We start from the raw sequence: 25866 nt of genomic DNA, 5'->3' as shown, positions 1-25866 counted from the left end.
TTTAAAAAGTTTTAATGTGAATACATTTTTTATTAACTTAATCACAGTAAGATTTAAAAACACTATAATTTATTAATTGTATTTGTCTATGAAAAATATTTAAAAAAGTAATAACTTCCCACAGCTGAGTTTAGGGGCTGGACACACCAAAACTTTTAAACGCGGCTGAAAAGCCTTGAGGACGCCGAATGCCAGCTGTTTTTCAGCTGAGTGCTTTGGTATGTGATACTTCAGCTGCGAGCCGGTTGGTTGCTGTGGTAATGTCCCGCCCCTCCTCCACTGTGATTGGGGCGGCCGTGTGAGAACTGACATTGACGAGCGAAGCTTTTCTCCCCAAGTTGAATCTCTTTCAACTCTCGACGCTCAGCGACGAGCGCGGAAAAACCGCCGAGCGCCGGTTTTCAGCGCGGAAAAAACCCGCTAGCTGCTGGCTTATTTGAAAAACGCCGAGCTTCCATTGGAAACAATTGAAAACATGCACCGGCCGCGGGCGTAAAAGTTTTAGTGTACACAACCCCTTAGAGCGAGCCAGGATTTCTCATTTGTTTAGATTTTGGGATGGAGAACCAACAGTTGTGAGCAGTAGGTTTTGGCTCAATCAATTATGACAAAACATTTTTTATATGTGACCCAGTCTGTAATAACCATACTTCAGTTTTAAAAATCACATTCTGAGATAATGAGAATCAAAGCCATTGATTTTAGTCATTCATTTCATTTATGATTTCAATCTTTGATGTGACCTTATTCAATCAATATTAAAGATATGAACAAAAATACAATTGAAACACGATTTTTGATAAGAAGGGCACATTTATTTTGTTGGCAGCCAGCAATCATTCCCGTGTAGCCTATTTAAAAAAAAACGGCAAGAATTACACTAATGTTAGTGGTTTTCATATTGTAAGTGCTACAATTAACCCCGGCTGGGTCAAAATATTTTCAAGCCCACCAAAAAAGTTGCTAAGAGCTGCAGTCATATTTCAAAAAAATGCTATGTTTTGTTTTAGTCCACAAGACACTGATTAATATGACATAGCATTGGATTTGGTATCATACACACCCAACTTAGAAACCGAAAAAAAAACCTATAATAAAAAATTTACTTACATGCAACCAAAACACTCGTTCATCAATAACTCTCTGGAAAAAAACATTATACATTTCCAAGTCTTTAGGCAGCGTGAAACAAATATCGGAAAAACAAAACGCTCAACCTTGTGCAACAATGTAAACAGTCTGTGTTACAACTAACCCCGCATTAGTTTTTGCCCCGTGCACCCCTATTTTTAAAAGCAGCAGAAACAGCTGCCTTTCAGATAGTAATATGCGTGGAAAAACTTTACAGCGATTTGTACCTTAACCACTAAGTCCGCGGCCAGGGGAAGGCAAAGCCTAACACAGGCTTCACCCATGGTTGATGAAAAACATTATGTTCGGTACATGACACATTAGGTCAGTAGGCGGAGAGTAGGCGGTCTTTTGTGGCCTTTCAATTATATTAAAATCTCCACCACAAAAGCAATCTGGCCAAATGTGTTTCGACTACCTCTGAATATGGTCGAAAGTGGATGAGCACAAAACGTTTTATACCCCGTTTACATCTGTATTTAGCATCGTCCACTTGTGATCTGATCAACCAAAATGCATTTTACCTTAAATTAAATTACACGCTTAAAATAAATTAAACAAATAATACATTTAAGTTCAATAATTCAGTCTTTGTAAACATTTTCCTTGCAGCCTGAACTTTTTCTTCAACATTACAGAACCCAAAGCATCATGAGATGTGAGATGTTTTGATGTTTTGCCTGTGTAGAAGAAAGCTTGCTTATCTCAGGCAGCTTATCTCCTGTGAGCCTTGAGCACATCAGTTATCGACAGCTTCGCTCTGACACTGTTTTGAAGAGGTGTAAAATCGGCTTTTTGCCAGAGACGTGATCTTAGATGCACAAGACCTGAGGGGGGAAATGAAGCTCCAGTTTAAATGGTGGCTATACTCATGAGAAGATGCAGCAGTAGCAGTGTGCACTGTTTAGAGAAATAAATCTGGTACTGTTTTTTCATATATTGTTGAACACCATTCTGCTTGTGGCTGTTCCACAGTGGTGGCTATTGGTTGCTTTTAGCAGATTTAGGTAATGTGCCACACTGCCACTTGAAAAAATCGATGATACACATTTTTTGTTTACAAGCAAATGATTGTTTAAAATTAAACCAGAAAGTCACAGGTTACGGTTGTAAAAATGCACAATACAGTTCATATCGGGAAAAAATCACACATATCCTATTTGTTTATTCATTTTTATTTAATAATTTTAATTTAGACAAAGGATAAAGGTTTAAGGCTCTGCAGTGCTTTAAAACAGATACATGGTGACCATAAGCTGCAGGTCGCATCAGCACCAAACATTATGATCAGAATGGCTTGTATAGACTGTGTTAGGCTATATTTGTCACGCTGTCATCTGAAGCAATGCTTATTTGTTTATTATTATTATCTAAGGTGATAAAAACAATACAGTTCATTATGTAACGTCTTTATACACCACTGATAATATAGTTATGTATATTATATTGCATTTCTGTCAAGAGATCTTTCAAAAAATTACACAATGCACCTTTAACTCTTTCCCTGCTATTGACGAGTTAACTCGCACCGTGTGTAGCTTGCACAAGTTAACTCATCAATTAAGAGAAAACGCTTCCCTGCCAAGGACGAGTTTTTTCGGCAATCCGTATTTCCGCTATTATCCTATTGGTGGGACTCTTACCCACACTGCAAAAAATTACTTTCCTACATAGTATTTTTGTCTTGTTTTCAGTACAAATATGTACAAATTCTTAAATAAAGATGTATTTTCTTGATGAGCAAAATGACCCAAGAAAATAAGTTTAGTTTTTAGACAAAATATATCAAATTTAAGTGAATTTGTGCTTTAAACAAGCAAAAATATCTGCCAATGGGATAAGAAAATAAAAATAAAAATACACTTCAAAAAAAGATTTTCAAGAAAAAAATTCTTATTATTTTTGCCTTGTTTTCAGTAAAAATATCTAAATATTCTTAAATTAAGATGCTTTTTCCTGATCAGCAAAATAAGTATAGGCTTTAGACCAAATATCAAATTTAAGTGATTTTGTGCATAAAACAAGCAAAAAAAATCTGCCAATGGGGTAAGCTAATTTTTCTTGAATTTAGTGTTTAAAGTCACCATGAAACGGAAGTATCAATTGCTAAATTTCCCCCGTGGTGAAGTGTATCCGAGTAAAACAGGCCTCTGAAATGAAATAAGGCAGGGCTGGATTTGAATTTGTCCATCGAGATCTGATTGGATCATTTGAAGTTGGGTCGTGTTGCTTATTGCTAATCGCAGCGATATTCTCCCGGACCCCGCCCACCTGCCATACATTATGACCGGAAGTAAAAAGAGATTGTTTTTAGGAGGGGAGGAGATTTGCATTTTTGATTAAAGAGTATGAGGGCACATGAATTTTTATAAAGCAGAGCGTCTCTTTTTAATTTGATATATTGTATGTTTATACATTTAAAGAAGGACATTTTCTGGAAGGCAATCCCACTGACTGGCAACTTTTTTTTAAAAAACACTGGTGGGGAAAGAGTTAATTTAGATAGTTTTTCCTTATATTTTAGTATATTTTTATGAATTTTGCCTCTTAAAATAGATCTAAAAAAAAATAGATCTTAAAATAGATTTGTTTATTCATTTTTATTTAATAATTTTAATTTAGACAAAGGATAAAGGTTTAAGGCTCTGCAGTGCTTTAAAACAGATACATGGTGACCATAAGCTGCAGGTCGCATCAGCACCAAACATTATGATCAGAATGGCTTGTATAGACTGTGTTAGGCTATATTTGTCACGCTGTCATCTGAAGCAATGCTTATTTGTTTATTATTATTATCTAAGGTGATAAAAACAATACAGTTCATTATGTAAGGTCTTTATACACCACTGATAATATAGTTATGTATATTATATTGCATTTCTGTCAAGAGATCTTTCAAAAAATTACACAATGCACCTTTAACTCTTTCCCTGCTATTGACGAGTTAACTCGCACCGTGTGTAGCTTGCACAAGTTAACTCATCAATTAAGAGAAAACGCTTCCCTGCCAAGGACGAGTTTTTTCGGCAATCCGTATTTCCGCTATTATCCTATTGGTGGGACTCTTACCCACACTGCAAAAAATTACTTTCCTACATAGTATTTTTGTCTTGTTTTCAGTACAAATATGTACAAATTCTTAAATAAAGATGTATTTTCTTGATGAGCAAAATGACCCAAGAAAATAAGTTTAGTTTTTAGACAAAATATATCAAATTTAAGTGAATTTGTGCTTTAAACAAGCAAAAATATCTGCCAATGGGATAAGAAAATAAAAATAAAAATACACTTCAAAAAAAGATTTTCAAGAAAAAAATTCTTATTATTTTTGCCTTGTTTTCAGTAAAAATATCTAAATATTCTTAAATTAAGATGCTTTTTCCTGATCAGCAAAATAAGTATAGGCTTTAGACCAAATATCAAATTTAAGTGATTTTGTGCATAAAACAAGCAAAAAAAATCTGCCAATGGGGTAAGCTAATTTTTCTTGAATTTAGTGTTTAAAGTCACCATGAAACGGAAGTATCAATTGCTAAATTTCCCCCGTGGTGAAGTGTATCCGAGTAAAACAGGCCTCTGAAATGAAATAAGGCAGGGCTGGATTTGAATTTGTCCATCGAGATCTGATTGGATCATTTGAAGTTGGGTCGTGTTGCTTATTGCTAATCGCAGCGATATTCTCCCGGACCCCGCCCACCTGCCATACATTATGACCGGAAGTAAAAAGAGATTGTTTTTAGGAGGGGAGGAGATTTGCATTTTTGATTAAAGAGTATGAGGGCACATGAATTTTTATAAAGCAGAGCGTCTCTTTTTAATTTGATATATTGTATGTTTATACATTTAAAGAAGGACATTTTCTGGAAGGCAATCCCACTGACTGGCAACTTTTTTTTAAAAAACACTGGTGGGGAAAGAGTTAATTTAGATAGTTTTTCCTTATATTTTAGTATATTTTTATGAATTTTGCCTCTTAAAATAGATCTAATTTAGTAGTTAGCTGTTTTTTGTTAGTGGCAGTTTTGTTACACCTTACTTTAAAGTACATTGGACTGAAATACTGCCCGCCCCTGCTCTTCACCTGAAGCCAACTCCTCTGCGGTTCCCAAACCTCCACAATCCTTAAACAAATCCCCTCTGACATGCTATTTTCTCATTTTTATATTTATGTTCTAAATCAAATGTCTCTCAGCTATCTTGTTCCTTTCAGATAAAGCTCAGTCTGAGGATAAATTGTCTTATTTGAGCCCTATTCAAATTCGCTGGGGTGTAACGTGTGGGGACAAGACTTAAGGTTCTGCAGTCTGCATCAAAAATCAGGATGGATAAAAATACTTGCTCTGATCGAGCTATCTCAAAAACTAAAACTAATCAGCATTACGTGTTTTCGTAATTAAAGAGCTCACCAGTCCATTGATTTTATAATGGCTAACCATGCAGGGTGATCGATCCAATCATGACTGCTTTCATTCATATGGAATTATGAAAACCACATATTTCTCCTGCTAGTTGTATTGATCATCTTGTGTCTTTCGTTATTAAGCAGTGGAGATGATTTCCCACAGATACTCTGAAGGGCAGAACTTTTGATTGAACAGACACCAGCGTTCTCATTAGAGGGTTTTGGTGATCAGATGTCTGGGTCCATCTCGACTGCAGTTGGCCTCAGGGCCAATTTGTTTTTTATAAGCGATGTTGAGTCCGGGTTCAGCAGCAATCCTAACCTCACACTGCATTCGTCTAGCTGAGGCAGTCTTTATGAAATCAATACATTTTCAAAATGATGTGAAAGGGAAGTAAAGGGTAGTCTCTTCACTCTCCAGTGAAGGACAGTAGCCTAATGGGCTGTAGTGTTCAGGACTTTTCCTCAGGAATAATGTGAAAATAAATGCTCTGCTGTACAATGTAACCCAAATGCATTAGTTCCTGTTGAAGTGCTCAACAATATAGGTTATCTACCTGTTCCAGATGTTTACCACAAAGCTTTGTTTTGGGGAGTATGAAAAAAATAAGGACAGGAAAAGTTCAGGTCAGAGCAGATATGATCAGCTTTCTCTCTCCTCTCTCTAGTCCCTGTCTGTATTGATCGTGCTCAGTTCAAAGCCTTGTGTCTTTTGACTGTTTGATAACATAGACCAGAGGTAGACAACTTGGTCCTGGAGTGTCGATGTCCTGCAGATTTTAGCTCCTTCTCTGATAAAAACTTGCATACCTGTAGTTTTCAGGTGACTCTTTAGACCTTGATTAGCTATTTCAGGTGTTCTTGATTAGAGCTGGAGCTAAACTCTGCAGGACATCGGCGTTGCCTACCTCTGACATAGACACTAGTGCTACCTGGCCGCACCTGAAAGCCAGACAGACCAGTGGACAGTTCAACAGAAAGACAGGGAGGCCGGCAGACAAGCAGGTCAATAGACAGACAGACAGGAGAACAGATAGACATGCACGAAGACGGACAGATAGACTAACATACAGAGAGGTCAACAGACAGAGAGACTAACAAACAGGCAGGCAGACAGGCAGGTCAATAGACAGACAGACATGCAAGAAAACAGACAGATAGACTAGCAGACAGGCAGGTCAACAGACAGACAGGTGAAGAGACAGACATGCAGGAAAACAGACAGACAGGTCAACAGACAGATAAAGAGCTAGTCACGGAGTCATTCAGTAAGCTAGTTAACTATTTACATTCATGTTGCTTTAGCAGTTAAACTAAAGCTCGGTATACACTGTGTCTTTTAGGATTGTTGCTTGCCACGCTGTGTGATTAAGATCGTATTTAAGTCCATGTCACACTATATGATCTCAGTTTCCATCAATGTCAGACTCTACGAGTTTAAAGACTTTAAAAAATCGAACGCAAGATAACAAACACGTCCGTAGTTTTACGTCATCGATTGATGACGGCTGGCCAAACACACGCTGAAGCGAAAGCTAACTGTGGGTTTACTCCAAACGACAATCGCGTTACTCGCTCTAGATTACTCGCGGGATATAACTTTGTGAATATTTTCAACTTGGGTGAAGATGCGTTTGAGGCGAATAGTGTTTTCACAGATAATTCGCTGCCCATATCGTGTTATTCGCATCGCCCCATGCGAGGACACGTCTCATCGCGTCTTTGCATTGACTTTGTATGTAATCTACTCACGCAAATCGTTGAGCTCGCATCTGGTGTAAACCCACAGTAACAAACCGAAACAACATCTACCGTTTTTTTTTTATTATGACTTGTCTCGAGCATAAAAAGAAGAAAAAACAAAGATTTATTTTTATCCTATCATGGTACAGTGGCGATGACACAAACACTCTTTTATCTTTTCATAACTCCACAAGTTTCTCCGTCTGCTGTACAGTCTACCTGGCTCTTTTTGACATTTTCCTGCGTTGATTTGTTGTTGTCGCACTAATTGCGTCATCGGGTTCTGTGCTTCTATTGGTTATTGAGCTGTCGGTTGTCGTAGGGAGATGTCACACAACAGGATTGTGTCTCAAAATTTCTAACACTGCCAGAATTTTGTCGGAGGATAATTTTGATCGCAACAGTCATTAATCGGCTGTCTGTGAACATGTCAACTAGCGATCAAAGATGGCAGATTTTAGCCTGGAATTCCAGAAATCGTTTAGGATTTCAAAATTTGTCCCAGACAGCTAAATCCTGGCTGAAATCTCACAGTGTGCACCAGGCTTAAGTTAGATATTTTCCCACCGAATTTATGATTTTTTTTTTTCTCATCCTTTGCTCTAAAGCTCTTCTTGAGTACCACTAATCAATGATCATGGTAACTCTGAAGCAGTACTTTTTCATTCTAAGCTTTGTAAAGGGAAAGCAGCTCTTGAGTGACTGAAACATGGATAAGTGGCTGAATAAGCGACTGCACTCTTATCCTTTTCCTTTATGAAGATAAGAGTTATAGCATAAATGTACCAGGCTTATCTTATGATGTTCTCATTAAAAAAAATGACGTAAGACTTAAGATATTTGCCTTCAGGCTTAATGAACCACAGACGTGTGGAGCTAAATATTAGTTAGCTCTTATAATATTTCAACTTTTTTCTGTGTCCTCTCATATAGCTCACATATTACTCAAAGTCGCTCTCTTTGTCTCTCAGGCTGGTTTTTATAAAGGTATGGCAGGTTCCCAAGTCACTCTGTCTAGTCTGGTGAACCAAAGCAGGGCGATGCTGGAGGAACAATCCAGACATCTACTGACTGAAACGGAGAGGCAAACGATGGGTTATTACATCCAGGAGTATCGAGACGGTCACGTCGGCGTGGAGCAGCTCGTAATGGCACTCTTTGAGTTACTCAATACACATGCCAAGGTGAACAGATATCATGATGTCAAATGTAAAATGTATATACTTTGCTTTTATATATTGAAACATATAATAATTAACGTTTATTAACAAAGCCCCTAGATTCAGTCAACATGACCTCAGTCACGTTCACCGCTTTGTGTTTGTGTGTATTGCAGTTTTCTCTGCTGTCTGAAGTGAGGGGACTTGTGACCCCTCAAGATGTGGAGAGGTTTGACAGTCTGGTTCTGAAACGAGAGATTGAAGCTCTGAAGGCGAGACACGGAGGTGCTGGATTTCAGGACTCGTTCTCTATGGTGTCATACCCCGACACTCTGGCCTCATCCTCGGCCAGCTATATGACCAACACGACCCTCAGCTCTGCAAGGGTAAGATGGAGAAAAAACTGTGTATGCGTGGTATATAGAGTTCATTGTGGTTGTTGCATGCATTCATTGTTTGTTTGCATGCAATGTAGCACCCAATTCATTATATCAATTTAATAAATCAGGTAACAGCATAAACGTCCCCACGAGGTACGTGCTGAACTCAATTTGCACTATGCAAATCATGATCTTGGTGGGCTATGAGTGCAGCTGTGGGGGACGCAGCAGTCTATTGGATCTGGCATACTTTTCTGGGACTGCAATCTATTAGACTGTTTTACATAGGAAGGACTGCCATACCTCAGACGATCCTGGGCATGGATCCGCATCGGGTCCACACCGAAGCTGCCGACTTTGGTGCAGATCTAGTGTGCCTCCGGCCCAGAGTCATCTAGACCTACTGAAAAGCTTTGTTTGATGCATTAATGTAATTTGTGCTAAACAGGAAGTTAGGGTGGGACATATTTAGTAGCTCTCCCTTTTTAACTCTTTCCCCACCAGTGTTTTTTTTTTAAAGTGGCCAGCACCAGCATTTTTCATGATTTTCACAAAAGTTTAATGCCTTCCAGAAAATGTTCTTCTTAAAATATATAAACATGCAATATCTCAAATAAAAAAGAACAGATCCTCTGCTTTTTTATCAACTCTTAAATATGGGTAGGTTTCTTAAAAAAAAACTAATTATGAGAAAGAAGCTGAGATAATTCCATTTTTATGAGAGATAAGATTCAGAGCAATCTTCAAAACGTACACAAACATACAACGTTTTGCCCAAGGGCCATACTTCCGGGTTTATAAGCCACCTGGTGGATAATAGCGGTACTCGTCAGGGAAGCGTTTTCTCTTAATTAACGAGTTAACTTGTCAATGGCGGGGAAAGCGTTAAGAATAGCCAATAGTGTAGCCAATAGGAATCTGATGAAGTGCAGAATGATGTCATAAAAATCATTGATTCATATTGGCAGAAATGAGAGCCTAAACATGTCTTCTACTTTAAATGTGAATTATGTCAATGTCTTGAAGCACACTAGTTATACACATCCTTTAGGCTAACATATTCATACCAAAGCCACATTTTTTTGTTATTCTGTTCCAATGGAGACTTTAAAGGAATACTCCAGCCAAAAGACAGAAGTTGTTCCCTGATCCCTGTTTTCTATTGTTATAAAGCTAGGAAGAGCAAGGACATTTATTAAAATAACTTAAATATGTTTGTCAGGAAGATGATGGACATGTGTATCTCGGATTGCTTGAGGGTGATTAAATCATAGGGTCTGGAGCTACCACTTTTAGCAAAGCTTAGCATAATCCATTGAATCTGATTAGACCATTAGCATTGTGCTCAAACATAACCAATGAGTTTCGATATTTTTTCTATTTAAAACTTGACTCTGCAGTAGTTACATCGTGTACTAAGATTGACAAAAAATTTAAAGTTGCAATTTTCTAGGTAGAAATGGCTAGGAACTATATTCTCATTCTGGCATAATAATCAAGGACTTTGCTGCCGTAACATGGCTGCAGGAGGTGCATGATATTGCTTAGCAGCCGAAAATAGTCCCCTGCTATTAAAAGATACTAAGGGGACTATTTTCGGCTGCTGCGTAATATCATTGCGCCGGTGATCAGCTGAATGGATTCCAAAATGGTAAAAATCAAATGTTTAACTCTAGGGGAGCTGGAAAATGAGCTTATTTAAAAAAAAAAGTGGAGTGTCCCTTTAAGCACAAGAGACTTACACATGTTGATTACTATAAGATAAGATGAAGGATTTTAAAGTTGCTGGGGAAACGGCTTTTGTCCTTTAAGTCAAAGCTTTTCGTCCTGTCTGTCTTTTTGGCTTTGTCTATGAGTGTCTTACTTAAGCTATATGTCTCTTTTTGATAGTGTAGCTGTTTGGATTCCAATCTTAACAGTCTCAGGGGTGTGTGATGTTGCTTTGACTGATGGATGAGTTTTTCGTGACAAATTTATAAACCGTGTACATGACAGACAGAGTTTAACTATGAAGGTATATTTGGTGCAAAACAACTCCACACCTGTGACAGTGGAATTTGTATTTGTAGAGATTATCCACACATGTGTATCAGTAAACTTGAAGTCGCAGAGGACGTGATGCAAACTTGTAGATTTTTTATCTTTCCCTCAAATACAACACAACAGTTACACATTCACAAATCCTTCAGTGCAGCTGCACAAATCCCATTTTACAAATCACAGATTAAGAAACTCACAAGTTCACATTTTTTGCTACAATTGATGCAGTAAATATGGTGCATAACCTACTTGAACGCCTGCATCAAATAATGTGAAGTCACACACAAATTTTGTACATTTGCAAAATCAGTTTGTGCATCTGTGCGATGAGACTTGCATGTGTGTACAATTTATTTTTCACAAATATTTTTTTATTTTTTTTATATTTTCTAGCCCAAACACAAGTACATAAATACAACTGCTTGAATCTGCTGCTACGAGTTTCAAATACTCTTTTTCATGTGCTTTCTCTTCTGCACCAAATATCTCGAGATAAATGGTGCGAAAGTGATTTGTATACCTGTAGGCTTTGGCGAGCACTGTTCAGCACTGCCCACCAGGTGGCGCCCCAGACACTCACTGAAGCAGAGTTTATTAATTACCACCAATGTTTCAGCAGGGTAAATCGCCTTTTTCAAGGTATTATTTTCACCAAGTGGAGAACAATATAAATGGGAGTGCTAATTATACACACATGAAGGTAATTACATACAATATTCCAATGATTCATTAGTAAACAAAATATAAGTTTCATAAATTTCAAACCATCAATATAAGTAGATTAAAAAATACAAGCAGCAAATACACACATAGGCCTACATTTAAATAAGATACCAAATGATGTAAGTCCCATTCATTTTTAATATCATAAAACAAATTATTTTATTTTTCAGACTAATTTTTAATTCAAACAGGAGGTGGGGCCATGGAAAGAACGTTTGTGATTTCTTTTGCAAAATAACCTTTTTTCGAAGAAAAATATGTGTATTTAAATCATGCTTTTTCTTCTAATATACTAATTTGGATGATTATTTCTGTCTTTTTGAATCGGGTTACTGAACAACTAAATTCTTTTTATTATTATATAAACAGTTGTTCTGATTTCTTAACATTTACTTTGGATGCTAACCCAAATCAAATCAGCTTTTTAGACTTGTGGATAGCTCGTAATTGTTTATATAGGGATCCGATTAAAAAACCTACAGCTCGTAATACACTATTGAGAGTGGATTCTTATTGTCGTGAGCAGGGCCGTACGCAGGATTTTATAAATACAGAGGTCCATATGTATTTTTCTAGGGCATGCACCCCAGGAAAAAAATTCTTATTTCTCTGCTCTACATATATGACTTCTAACACATCAGAAAAAAAAAAACAATCAAATAAATATAGATTTCAAACCATGTCAGTATGCGCAAGACTTGTGTTGTTTATTAGTAAGACATTGAAATAATTATGTTACCATCCTGGGCACTGTCAGTTAAGTAAACATAGTCTCCCAGGTAAAAAAGTAGTATACTTTAGTGTATTAGAAATATGATTGAAGTACATGAAGTATAAAACAAGTATGCTTCTACTTGTTGTACTTAATTTAAAGAGTATTTAATATGTACTTTTTAAAAGTATACTTCCAAAAAGATATAATTAAGTTCAACTTAACAGTCCAAAAAATAAGTATACTAATTTACCAGTAATTCAATTATCTTTTAAATGTACTTTTTGAAAGTATACTTCAAAAAATATGTAATTAAGTTCAACTTAAGAGTCCAAAAAATAAGTATACTAATTTACCAGTAATTCAATTATCTTTTAAATGTACTTTTTGAAAGTATACTTCAAAAAATATGTAATTAAGTTCAACTTAAGAGTCCAAAAAATAAGTATAATGAATTTACCAGTAATTCAATTATCTTTTAAATGTACTTTTTGAAAGTATACTTAAAAAAAGATGTAATTAAGTTCAACTTAAGAGTCCAAAAAATAAGTATACTAATTTACCAGTAATTAAAATATTTTTTAAATGTACTTTTTGAAAGTGTACTTTGTTGTCAATGTATTTTAAATTGTATAGAAGTTTATTTTTTTTAAGTGTATTAAATTTGACATACTTAGAGTGACAATTCAATATACTTATGGGAAGTATATTTTTTGGAAATTAATTGTTAATTTACTTTTTTAGCATACTAGGATCTCACTTCATTAGAAGTGTGACTTCTGTACACTTTATACAGTACACTATAAAATAAGTGTATTTTTAGTTGCATATCAGAGTACTTTCATAAAATACGTTAGAATAATAAAATGTAGGTTATACACTGCATGAAAAGAGCTGTATCCAGACAAATACGGATGGGAAATCCCTGCTAAACTTTAGGTTTGCCAGATAAATGAGGCAGAGTGCTTGGAAACGTAATACTCAGAAGTAAACTCGTGAAACATCCAGAAACCTTGTGTATATGGATGTATACTGGTGGAAGTTTCTAGGAATCCTCACAGCTGGTTGTAAGGAGTGCTGGTTGTGAGGTGTGAAGGGTTAATGACAGAGTTGCTGTCTCTGTTTTCAAAGCTGGGTGGGGGGTTCAAGGCAGCACATAACATAAAAACATTATATATCTAAAAGTGTGTTTACTAAATACATGTATTATTATGCTAATGTAATTTAATTGATAAAGGTTTTTTTTATTTAAGAAAATCTGAGCATCACTCAAAATAACTGTCAACATGTTTGTCAACTAAACATGTTTTGTAAACGTTATACATTTTATAAAAATATTTAATATTTTTATTATTGATAAAGTATAAAGAACAAATCAGTGTGAAAACGCAGATTATAAAAAGTACATAAAGTGCCAGCAGAGGATCCAAAATAATGAAAAAAAAAAAAACATCCAATGCAACTTGGAAATTGTAGTCAAAATACATCTACAGCAGCATGCTAAAGCAGTACCAACGCCAGGGCAAAAGACTCAAATTCCCAGAATGCACCTGCACCCACCCATTCATTCCCACCAATCAGGATCAACGGCATTTTTCAAACCGCTACTGACTCGTTTTCATGCTAAACAGTACGGCTGAGGTAAGTTTGACTTTCATTCCTTTACATCGCGCAGATCTGTTCCATATTTGTTCCTATTTTGTTCTTCACTGTGATTATTTTTGTCTTTATGCGAGAAGTGTTTTAATTTAAAGCACACACAGGAAACATTAAGAGTAAGTTATACACTGTACACAGGAACTTAACGTTAGTAAGTTCAACATGCGGTTTTTCAGTGAGCAAAGTAACATGCAAAATGCCTGATAAACGAATCAATTCGATGTTTAAAACTTTAAAAATAAAACGGCAAGATTACTTGTGTTGGAGATGTTCAGCTAACTGTAGCAAATGGCTCTTTCTGCTATTTTAAACGATAACCTTAGACGATTTCTGTTGTTTAAAAGCTCATTGCTGTAGGTAAGTTCTGATAGATGCTGCTTATTTTGCAAGCCTGTTTTAATAGCTTTATTCTGTTTAGTAACCAAGCCAGCTTCACTTTAAGTTTAAGATAAACTAACGTTAGATGTTGTTGTAAAGAAGCTTGGAGTCAAAATATATTTTAAAGTTGTATGATTGTCTTCTTTTTTAATATGATGTCTATCCATGTTTGTGTTTACAGAGGTCATGTACCATGTGGTCGACCTTGCTGACGCTGAAGAGGTTTCTGTGTAAAAATGATGTAAGTTAAGTTTAATCTTTTAATTTAATATTGTTTTAATTCATGCCCATGTCATGCTGGCTACCAGTCAAATATCGCATACAATTAAAAATACTATTAATCACCAATAAAACCTTAAAAGGCCCAGCACCTTTCGTATCTTAGAGAATTAATATCAGAATACAATCCAACACGTACACTGCGGTCGCAAAATTCTGGTCTCTTAATTTTCCCTAGAATATCAAAAGTGTCTAAGCTCTGAAATGATTTGCCAACTGGTATCTGTGAATCAGACACAGTCAATCACTTTAAATCTAAAGGGACACTTCACCCATTTGTATTAAGCTTTGTATCTTTAGAACCCCAGTGATGTTTTTGAATGGTCGTGCATCATTTCCTGAGACAGGAGAAATACAGATTTCAGTGTTGCACTTCCTTCTTTCAATGATGTAAAAAATTATAATTTTGCATCATTGAAAGAAGGAAGTCCAATATCTTTGTTGAGGTGGTGAGACTACAAAACACCCCTTTTTTAGTCAAATAGGCACCAAATTCGAAATGTATGTTACATTTCCACTACAAATATGAGACACTTTCAATAAAGATTAATGTTTCTACAGGTGAAATGCTCCATTAAAGGATAATTCTGGTATTTAACACTTTGAGTCTTATTTCTGGTTTGTTTTGGATGAATTACAGTGATGGACACTGTAATTTTGACAATGGGTCGTGTCTTTTTTTGACTCGTTTAGAAGCGTCTCTTCACTGCTTCAGAGTGGAAGTCAAGGGTCATGCACAAACATGTCATTAAAACAACACTTAACCTTCATTTTCAAAACTGTCCCTTACGAATATTAACCATGGTTTTATTGTGGTAAAAGTGTAGTAACCATGTTTTTTTTTGGTCAATTGATTACTATGAGCAAAACCATGGTTTTACTACACTAACCATGGTTTAACTATGGTTTTTGAAAACCATGGTTGTCAAAACCATTGTTATTTTGTGGTAGCTATGGTTTTACTACAGTAACCATGGTTTTTTTGGTCTTAACTGTAGTAAAACCATGGTTAATTTTCGTAAGGGGTGCTACTCACCGAGTGGTTCTTGGTGTTCGTTGATGATTAAAAACAAGTAGTGTAGCGAAATACAGTTTCTGTGGTGTTTTATTTGGCATTTTGTAAAATTCCATTGACTTCTCTTGGAAGACTCATTGCTCGCTGATATATCACTCTGCCGCCGGAAATGGAAAAGGGTCTGTTTACATCTGGTTGTAGTTTTTTCGCTCGGTTTCTCTCAAAAGGCAAGCATGAGCAGAGCAACTGTGCCCTCGGAGTAGGGCACAAATTTTTCCCATATTTGATGGCTCAGTGACCAGCCTTAGGTTTGAATTTGAGCTCGATTGTGACTGTCTATACGCTAGACACCAAGTTCCGTTCAGCATCCTTGTTAGGCAAAGTGGTTGTCGCCATCAAGTGGTCAAGAGTGTGCTAACGCTTCAGACTCAAATATAGAGCGGAAGTATATACGTGGTTGTGAGGTGTCTGAAAAAATAGATCCACTATAGCAAATAACACGGATTGAAATCATACATTGCTCTGATATATTTGTTTTTAATCATCAACGAACACCACAAACCACTCTGTGAGTAGCAGTTTTGAAAATGAACGTTAAGTGTTGTTTTAATGACATGTTTGTGCATGGCCCTTGACTTCCATTCTGAAGCAGTCAAGAGACGCTTCTAAACAAGTTAAAAAGTCAAGACACGACCCATTGTCAAAATTTCAGTGACCATCACTGTAGTTCATCCAAAACAAACCAGAAATGAGACTCAAAGTGTTTAATACCGGAATTATTCTTTAAGACTTTTTTCTTTAACAAAGCATTCACATAATTTGTCTAGTAAATTATACTTATCTCGCAAAAGTTAGCTTGTACGGAACAAAGCATTCACATAACTCGTCTGGGTAATTTACTAATGCCGCAATAGCTAGCCTGTCTGGAACCGAGCAGATATTAAAACACAACACTGTGTGACACTGCATTACATGTGAATGGCCCCTACGCTAATAGGATTTTGTTTCTCTCTCCCTGTCTCATCCTCAAACCCGAGGACATTGAGACAAACAGACCAGTTCTGGCTGCCGTGGAGGTCAACACACCACTGATCTACTGGCTGCCCTTCAACGTGATGCCCAGCCGATGCCTGACCACCGACGGAACTAGGGCTGCACGATAAGTCGCATGTGTTTGTCAGGCGCATCTCCTCAGTAATGCCGGTTCCTTGATTAGTATTAAATCGCCATCAGCTGTTTTCAGATGTAGCAGCTTTAACTACACAGAGCCGTAGTTCACTGACAATCGGGGCAATTTCGCATTAATTATCGCGGACGTATCGGCTGCGATTATGTATGCGATATGGCCCAGCTTGTCAGGGAACTATGGCTCTGTAGTTAAAGCTGCTCCATCTGAAAACAGCTGATGGCGATTTAATACTAATCAAGGAACCGGCATTACTGAGGAGATGCGCCTGACAAACACATGCGATTTATCGTGCAGCCCTAGACGGAACCCGTTAAATCTCCTTATCCGTTTACATCCCATATATATATATGTGTATATCTTTTCCTCCTAGGACTTTTTGTTCCTCCCTGAGGTTTTTCTCCTAGGGTTTTTTTAACCCCGGGGAGTCAAGCAACATTGGCTTAACTTAGCACCCTCTTGTATACGAGACATTATTAATTTGCTCACTTGTAAAGTTTATTCATAGCCGCTGTATTTTGCTACTTATATTGTCTGTCGATTTTTCTGTTTCCCCTGCTTCTTTTAATGTAAAGCTGCTTTGAAACAACTACAAATTGTGAAAAGCGCTATATAAATAAAATTGAAATTGAAATGTCTCTTTCCTGTTTTACAGATGCAGTGAGGGAGTGATTCCCCAACATCGAGGTGGCAGAGACCTACGGAGGAAGTGCAACAATGCCAGTTACAAGGCCTCCAGTAGTTCAAATCAGAGCTAGATGTCCATATAGTACAAGTTGTTCGCAATTGTTCTCTTCCCGGCATTTCAAAGAAAGTCGACTGTTTAAGGTTCCCCATTTTGCCAATATCTGTTTTGTGTGTTACTTTTGTGTCATTAATAAAGATCCTTTTTTGAAATGCAGTTTGTAATCTGTTTGTGTGCATTTGAACTGAATTGTTATATTATACACTTGTAGTGTAACAGCAATATTCATGCTTAAGTATAACAAAATGGGGATAAAAGTACAAATTAAATATACTTAAAATATAAAAAATACACTATAATAATATTGCACTGAAAGTACGTGTCTATGATGTTTAGGTTATAATTGAAATTCACTTTAAAAACATTATTATTGTCATAGTGGGACACTTTAAAAGCACTAAAAATAGTTAGGAAGTGCATTTGTAGAGCACTTGAAATATTACAGAGGCATACTAAATTAACATAGTTTATACTAATTATAAGTATGATAGCAGTATGCACAAAATGTACTTAAACACAACTATAATTTGTGCTGCAATGGCTTTTTAAGTGTATTTCCATTAAAATTGCAATACAATGCAATTGTACTGTAAGTGTGCTTAATTACTCATAAATCTTGATTTTCAGGAGTGTATTTTAGTGCACTTGAAGTTTAAAAAAAGTTGTTCCATTTTAGCATACTATTTACACTTGAAGTGTAATCAAATAGGTGTTAAGTTGAAGTTAATACATAATTGAGTACACTTAACTATACTTGGATTTGACGAAAATAGTACAAAATCTAGAAAATATACTTAGTACACTTTTTTAAAGTATATTTTTAATAGAATTTTTTTTCACCTGGGCTAACTGAATATAGGATCAGTTTAGTGAATTAACCAAAGGCTATCAAGAATTTGTTTATTAAATTCATTCACAATATGCACACACTTATTATACACTTAATATGCTGAAATACAACATCAATATTGCAGTGGCAGAATTGTATAAATGGGGTGGCCAAGGCTACTTTAGGGGGTCCATATCCCATGAAAGAAAACGATGTGTAATTATTATAATACTTCACATTACCCCATATTAGATAAATATTCTTCTTGCCCTGAATTCATTACATGCATTATACTAACTGTAAGATACAAACATCATGCAAGGCTGAACTTGCATAATAAACCAATAATAAACCAACTTACTTCAAAGAGCAGAGCTCAACATTAAGGATTGTTGGCAAAAAAAGATATTTATTTAAAATTAAATATGGATTAATCTTTTTTTACGAAGTTACAGTCAGGACCAGTGAGTGATTTTCTCTTCTTTTGTTATTTAAGTAACTTTAATGACTTCAACAGGTACTGTTTTTTAGACTTTAAGACAGAATGTAATAAAATGTTTACATTCGGAAGACATATTAAGACATAATCAGTAGTTTACTATGATACTCACTAAAACAGTCCGGACCTCAATGGTGGGTACGGCCAAGGTCAAGAGTCCTATCTGTGTCTGCCCTATTTCCCTCTTGTTCCTTTGTTGCCCCGCCCCCTTTTTTGTTGACATGGACATTAATTCATACTCCACCCACTGCCCATCTGTTTCCATAGCACTGCATTTTGTTGAACTTAATCATCCTATTACTTCATTATTGTATATAGGAATTGAGAGGGAATTTCCATCTAGAAGGTGAGGTGAGTTTGACCAATTTTTACTTAGACAGAAGGCCTTTTAGGTATATTAAATGTGAACATTGGCACACATGGTTTAAAAGTAGATTTTGATTTGGGTTGTTTTTATAGGTATTATGATATTAAAAATGAATGGGACTTACATCATTTGGTATCTTATTTAAAGTTAAAATGTGTGTATTTGCTGCTTGTATTTTTTAATCTATTTATATTGATGGTTTGAAATTTATGAAACTTATATTTTGTTTACTAATGAATCATTGGAATATTGTATGTAATTACCTTCATGTGTGTATAATTAGCACTCCCATTTATATTGTTCTCCACTTGGTGAAAATAATACCTTGATAAAGGCGATTTACTTTGCTGAAACATTGGTGGTAATTAATAAACTCTGCTTCAGTGAGTGTCTGGGGCGCCACCTGGTGGGCAGTGCTGAACAGTGCTCGCCAAAGCCTACAGGTATACAAATCACTTTCGCACCATTTATCTCGAGATATTTGGTGCAGAAGAGAGAGCACATGAAAAAGAGTATTTGAAACTCGTAGCAGCAGATTCAAGCAGTTGTATTTATGTACTTGTGTTTGGGCTGGAAAATATAAAAAAAATAAAAAAATATTTGTGAAAAATAAATTGTACACACATGCAAGTCTCATCGCACAGATGCACAAACTGATTTTGCAAATGTACAAAATTTGTGTGTGACTTCACATTGTTTGATGCAGGCGTTCAAGTAGGTTATGCACCATATTTACTGCATCAATTGTAGCAAAAAATGTGAACTTGTGAGTTTCTTAATCTGTGATTTGTAAAATGGGATTTGTGCATCTGCACTGAAGGATTTGTGAATGTGTAACTGTTGTGTTGTATTTGAGGGAAAGAAAAAAAATCTACAAGTTTGCATCACGTCCTCTGCGACTTCAAGTTTACTGATACACATGTGTGGATAATCTCTACAAATACAAATTCCACTGTCACAGGTGTGCAGTTGTTTTGCACCAAATATACCTTCATATTTAACGCCCAGTTCCCCATCCTTCTCAATAAAACAGGAAAGACTGCTCTGGCTGATAGACATGATGGAGGTAGGTTAAACAGTTTGTCACTTACCCTTACAAAAATGTACCAAAATACCATGCACTAGTGTTATTTGTTAAAGCTTTTCAAAACATCAAAAACATCAAGTTATAGTTTTACACTACTAGTTATAAAACTAAATTTACATTCATGCAGATGCTTTAATCCAAAGGGCATTTAAGCTTATTTTACAGTATGTGTTTATTGGGATTCGAACCCCGGACTTATGCTGCTAACACAGTGCTACAGGATCAGCATTTATATACTGTATTACCATTTCAGTTTGTTATCTATATCATCATACAATGTTATTGAAATACATTTTTGTAAAGGTGCGTACACAAAGCACACCAATTATAGAGTGATCTTTCTGTGCTGTGGGCTTGAATCGGTTACTTTTACATAAATGCACACTCAAACAGCAATCTACTCTACATTCACTGCATGGATTGACCCCTCCTAAAATGACTCGCTTCTCTGAATCATTTGTCAGTGTGTGTATGTGTGGGTTGCAGTGATCAGACACTACGACTCGTGTGTACGGCTGTATCCATCACAAATCAATAATGTTTCACCCGTGACTTCGCACGAGTAATTTGCAAGAGTGCACCTGTATGCAAGCACTTTGGAAATTAGCGAACATGTTGGAGTGAGCGTATTTGTATGCAAGCATTGTTCGTGGACCTCCTCTGTGGATTGGTGTTATTGTAGGCCTGCCAGTTCTGGCTCTAGTAATTACAAGCAGCGGCAATCGCCCACACCGCAGCCCTGCGGATCTCTGTTGACGAAACGATCGCCCGGGGACTCTTGCAACGTAACCGCACCTCGCCAGCCATACACAGAGCTGTCACAGCTGATAACCCCCCCCCCCACCCTATAGCTAAAAAAGACCTCTGAGAGAGAGCATCCTCATTATGCTCTAGTGAAGCACAGCAGGGTATTGTGGGAAGTTGGAAGACTTGGGCCATGCACACAACCTGTTCTCTGAGTGATGGATGTCAGCTTTAGGGTGCGATTACATGACAACGATGTACTAAAAAATAGAAAGGGTTTTCTTTGCGTTTTTTTGTGTACAGACAGCAATTTTGTTAAAGGAATAGTTCCCCCAAATTTTGTCTTGCTCTCATATTGTTACAAACCTGTATAAATTTCTTGTTCGATGAACACAATGGAAGATATTTTGAGGAATGCTTGCAACCAAACCAATCAGAAGCCCTATTGACATTTATAATAGGAAAAAAGAATACTATGGAAGTGAATAGGGCTTCTGATCGGTTAGTTCTTGCTAGTCTCTTGATAAAACATGCATATGATATCTAGTCACGATTCACATGAGAACCAGTCATTTTAGATATTATTAAAAAACATACACTGACACAGAACTTTGGATTGTGGTATGTAATTATTATTATTATTATTATTATTATTATTATTATTATTACATCATTATTATTATTACCGTTATCATTATTGAGATAACTGTTGCTGTCATCACAAAATATTATTATCATCACCATCTTTTAACATAATATTATAGTTGCTGTTGTTATTATTATTTATATGAAGTGATTATTATGGACATAAACTAGTTATCATCATCATATTTAACATTACTTTTAGCATTGTAATTATTACTGTTATTATTATTATTATTATTATTATTATTATTATTGCTGTTGTTACATAATATTCCTGTAATCATAACCATCTTTAGAATTATTATTATTATTATTATTACTATTATTATTATTATTATTATTAGGCAAGGCAAGGCAAATTTATTTGTATAGCACATTTCATACACAGAGGTCATTCAAAGTGCTTTACATAGAAATGAGAAAACAATGTATAAGATAATTTTTTTTTATGTAGAAATAAGAGACACACAAAAAAATCAAGATACATTAGAATTTAAAATATTAATTAATAGAAAATAAATGTGATTTTAATAAAAACCGTTTAAATGTGTGAAAAAGAATAAAACAGGAATAAAAGTATAAAACAGTTAAAAATAAGAATAAAAACAATTTTTATTAAAATACTGCATATAAAATATAGTGCAGTCAGTTTGGACGCAGCATAGTGCTCATTTAGTAAATGCATAGCTAAACAGATGTATTTTGAGTCTGGATTTATTATTATTATACATACTATTATTAATTAAATACTTATATTATTATTATTTGTTTGCTTATTTATTATTTATCAATTTATTATTATCATTACTCTATAATAATATCATTATCATAATTGCTGTTTTTTCCTTGTTTTCTTTTTTTATTTAAAAGTTAAAAGAGTACCATTAAAAGTACCATGCTGATGTATTAATCGCTAAAGACTCAAAATATTAAAAATGTCAATTTTTTACAAAATGTAATATAAATCTGAATGTATCTGTGAAGTTTCAGCTCAAAAAAGAAACCCACAGATCATTTGTTTTAGCCTGTCCAACATGCCCCTATTTGGGTAGCAAAAAGCACGGTTTTTATGTGTGTACCTTTACATGCAAATGAGCAATTGTCCTTACTCCCTTACCAACAGACAGTGAGCGCGTTTTTGGTTGAAAATAGATCTGATTCCTGTGAATACAGTCTTGAGACAATAGTATGTTTAGCGTTAAAACGTGCTAACAAACACATTAAAAAAAGCTCTTGTGTAAAATTAACCATCAGTCAGTGGAGGTGGGCGAGGCTTTATCAGTGTGATGTCACATTAACTCTTTCCCCATCAGCATTTTTTAAAAGGTTGACAGCCAGCGCCAGCATTTTTTATGATTTTAATGCCTTCCAGAATATGTTCTTCTTTAAATATATAAACATACAATATATCAAATGAAAGAACAGACCCTCTGCTTTTAAACAAAAACAAATAAAAAAACTTTTAATCCTATCGCCTTTTGTTCTCTTTTATTACCTCTCAAATATTGGTAGGTTTCTTCAATAATACCAAATTTTAAGCAAAAAGCCTAGATAATTCCATTTTTGTCCATAATTTGTCCAAACAAATCAGTAATCATGAATATTACCAAAATGGCTGACACCCACACAAATACCCATCCACAGACACACACAAAGTAAGGTTTGCCTGTCTTGCTGAAAACAAATGAGCCCATAAGCCTTCTTTGTAAGTGGTGAGCAAGCAAATGAAGTGGGTTGATGAGGCTTTCGGTTCGGGTGGGGAGGGGGTTTAATGAGCTAAATCACAGGTTTAAATGCAAGCCGTCAGCGCTGAAACACAAAACCTCTTTTTTTTTCAGCTGATCACCCGCACATGCTAAATCAAGGCTATTCTTGTTTGCAGTATAAAGTCTCTGTGTGTGTGCTTGTTTGACATTGCGTGTGTGACAGATGCATGTTAAACAGAAAATGAGACTGGCTGCAAGATTGAACTGCAGGACTGTAAATGCAATCGCGGTTTGATGTCCCTCTGTGAAATGGGCCCTTAACGAAATGCAATTTGGAACGGACATTTGTCGGAGGTATAAACGCACAGCTGCGTTTTTCACTTGTTTATTGTCTCTCTTTATTTCTCTCTCACCAGAACGAAAGTATGACAGAGAACAACGGGGAACAGTCTGTCGAGCAGAGCAACGCCCTGCCTGATGTCTCTCTGGTAAGCTTCTTGATATAAGAAAGAGGAGAATGATAAAAGAGAGTTTGCTGGAAAAAATCGAAAACCAGCTCGAAAACCTTGCATGGGTCTTATGGCCTACTGCCTACATTGGGTAGCTAAAAATGCTTTTTATATATGGAAAATCCCAATTGTTTGGTTTAAATGAACCATTGATGGTTGTTTCAACATGGTTGGGTCAAACATTGACATTTTCTAGGTTCATTTTAATCCAGTGGTTGGGTTTGTTCATATTTCACCCAACCATTAGTTGAAACAAACCAGCACACAAGACATTTTATATAACGTATGATACTTTATTGGACACACCTTTTTGGTGAAATATTTTTATATACTGTTTTAAACTCTTAATACTTTCAATTATTGAATAAATGAGTGTATTTTGGATTGACAGTTTTCCAAAGCACTTTATTTTACAGTACTTGTACTTACCTTGTACATATATGGTAAATATGTTGTACTTATAGACAAATGTGTGGTACTTAGTCTTGAGTATCCACATGGTAATTGAATGGGATCATTACTGTACTTACCAGTGGTACATACTGTATAAGTACTGGGTAATACTAGATACATACTTATAGGGTAGGTATACTGTAACTAACAAGAAACACTACTGTACTTACAAACGAATGTACATTATAAGTATTTAGTACTTACAGGCAAGTGTGGGTTAACTAATACTTACAGATTGTATGTACATGGTAAGGGTGTAGTACATACAGGCCAGTGTAAATTAATGACCGGCACATAAAGTGTATGTATACTGTAACTAATGTGGAACACTACTGTACATACAAATTGTATATACATGGTAAGTGTGTAGTACACACAGGCCAGTGTTAGTTAATGACAGATATTTATAGTGTACGTATATGATAACTAATAGAAAACACTACTGATGTGCCATTTCTGTACTCAATATCTTTGTTCTTTATTGTACCCTTTAAAACTAAGCATTGAATTCCGTACGCATTAACAACTGGGTACATTCACTAGTACGTCCATAGTAACTGCATGGAAACAGGACTGTAAAATAAAGTGCTGCATTTTACACAGTTATTACATAGGACCTACCACCTAAGATATGGCATGGTATACATATGCCACTGTGAGTACTATTAACTAGTAAGATCATAAAATAAGATGCATTGTTGTGGAGAACTTTTATTGTACCTTCATTTGTAAGTACAGTGTTTCTTGTTAGTTACAGTATGCCTATACTATAAGTATGTATGTGTTATTACCCAGTACTTATGTAGAGTTATGTAATAACTACCAAGTAAGTATCAATGGTAAGTACAGTAATGTTACCATTTAATTACCATGTAGATACTCAAAAGTAAGTACCACACTTTTGTCTGTAAGTACAACATATTTACCATAAGTACAAGTACTGTAAAATAAAGTGCTACCCACTTCTTTCACCCTGCACTGCAAAAAATTTATTTCTTACTTGGTATTTTTGTCTTGTTTTCAGTACAAATATCAAAGAATTCTAAAATCAGATGTATTTTTGATAAGCAATATGGCCTAAGAAAATACGTTTAGGTTTAGGCAAAAATATACAATTTAAGTGAATTTGTGTCGAAAACAAGAAGAAAATTCTTAAAATTTTCTTGAATTAAGTGTTAAAGAAAAAACTAGTTTTCCCTTTGGCAATTATTTTTTTTATTTTTTGCTTGTTTTAAGAACAAATTCACTTAAATTTTATGGGTTTTATTTTCTAAAAATTAGACTTATTTTAGGTAATTTTGCTCATGAAGAAAATGCATCTTAATTTCACACAGCAAAAAATTATTTTCCAGAAAAAAATTCTTAGTATTTTGTGTTGTTTTCAGGAAAAATATTTAAAAATTCTTAAATTAAGATGCTTTTTCTTGATGAGCAAAACGATCCAAGAAAATAAGTCTAGTTTTTAGACCAACAT

At 35.4% G+C, this 25866-nt stretch overlaps 1 protein-coding gene across 3 annotated transcripts in view; it reads left to right on the top strand.

The window, feature by feature from the left end:
- whrna (whirlin a) overlaps positions 1-25866 on the top strand; it is a 152021-nt gene that overhangs the window by 104939 nt on the left and 21216 nt on the right. For 2 of the 3 annotated variants that reach the window (XM_065244118.2, XM_065244116.2), the window contains exons 7-10: positions 8248-8460; positions 8613-8822; positions 20282-20314; positions 23847-23918. In XM_065244118.2, the coding sequence (XP_065100190.1) occupies positions 8248-8460; positions 8613-8822; positions 20282-20314; positions 23847-23918 (528 nt within the window). The remainder of the gene's footprint in view (positions 1-8247; positions 8461-8612; positions 8823-20281; positions 20315-23846; positions 23919-25866) is intronic. The other variant, XM_065244117.2, reaches the window with a different exon arrangement.

This window comes from Paramisgurnus dabryanus, chromosome 18 (assembly GCF_030506205.2).
Source record: "Paramisgurnus dabryanus chromosome 18, PD_genome_1.1, whole genome shotgun sequence".
In the NCBI taxonomy this organism is placed as follows: Eukaryota; Metazoa; Chordata; class Actinopteri; order Cypriniformes; family Cobitidae; genus Paramisgurnus; species Paramisgurnus dabryanus.
The sequence above is the reverse complement of the archived record's forward strand: the minus strand, read 5'-3'. Positions and strand labels throughout refer to the sequence as shown.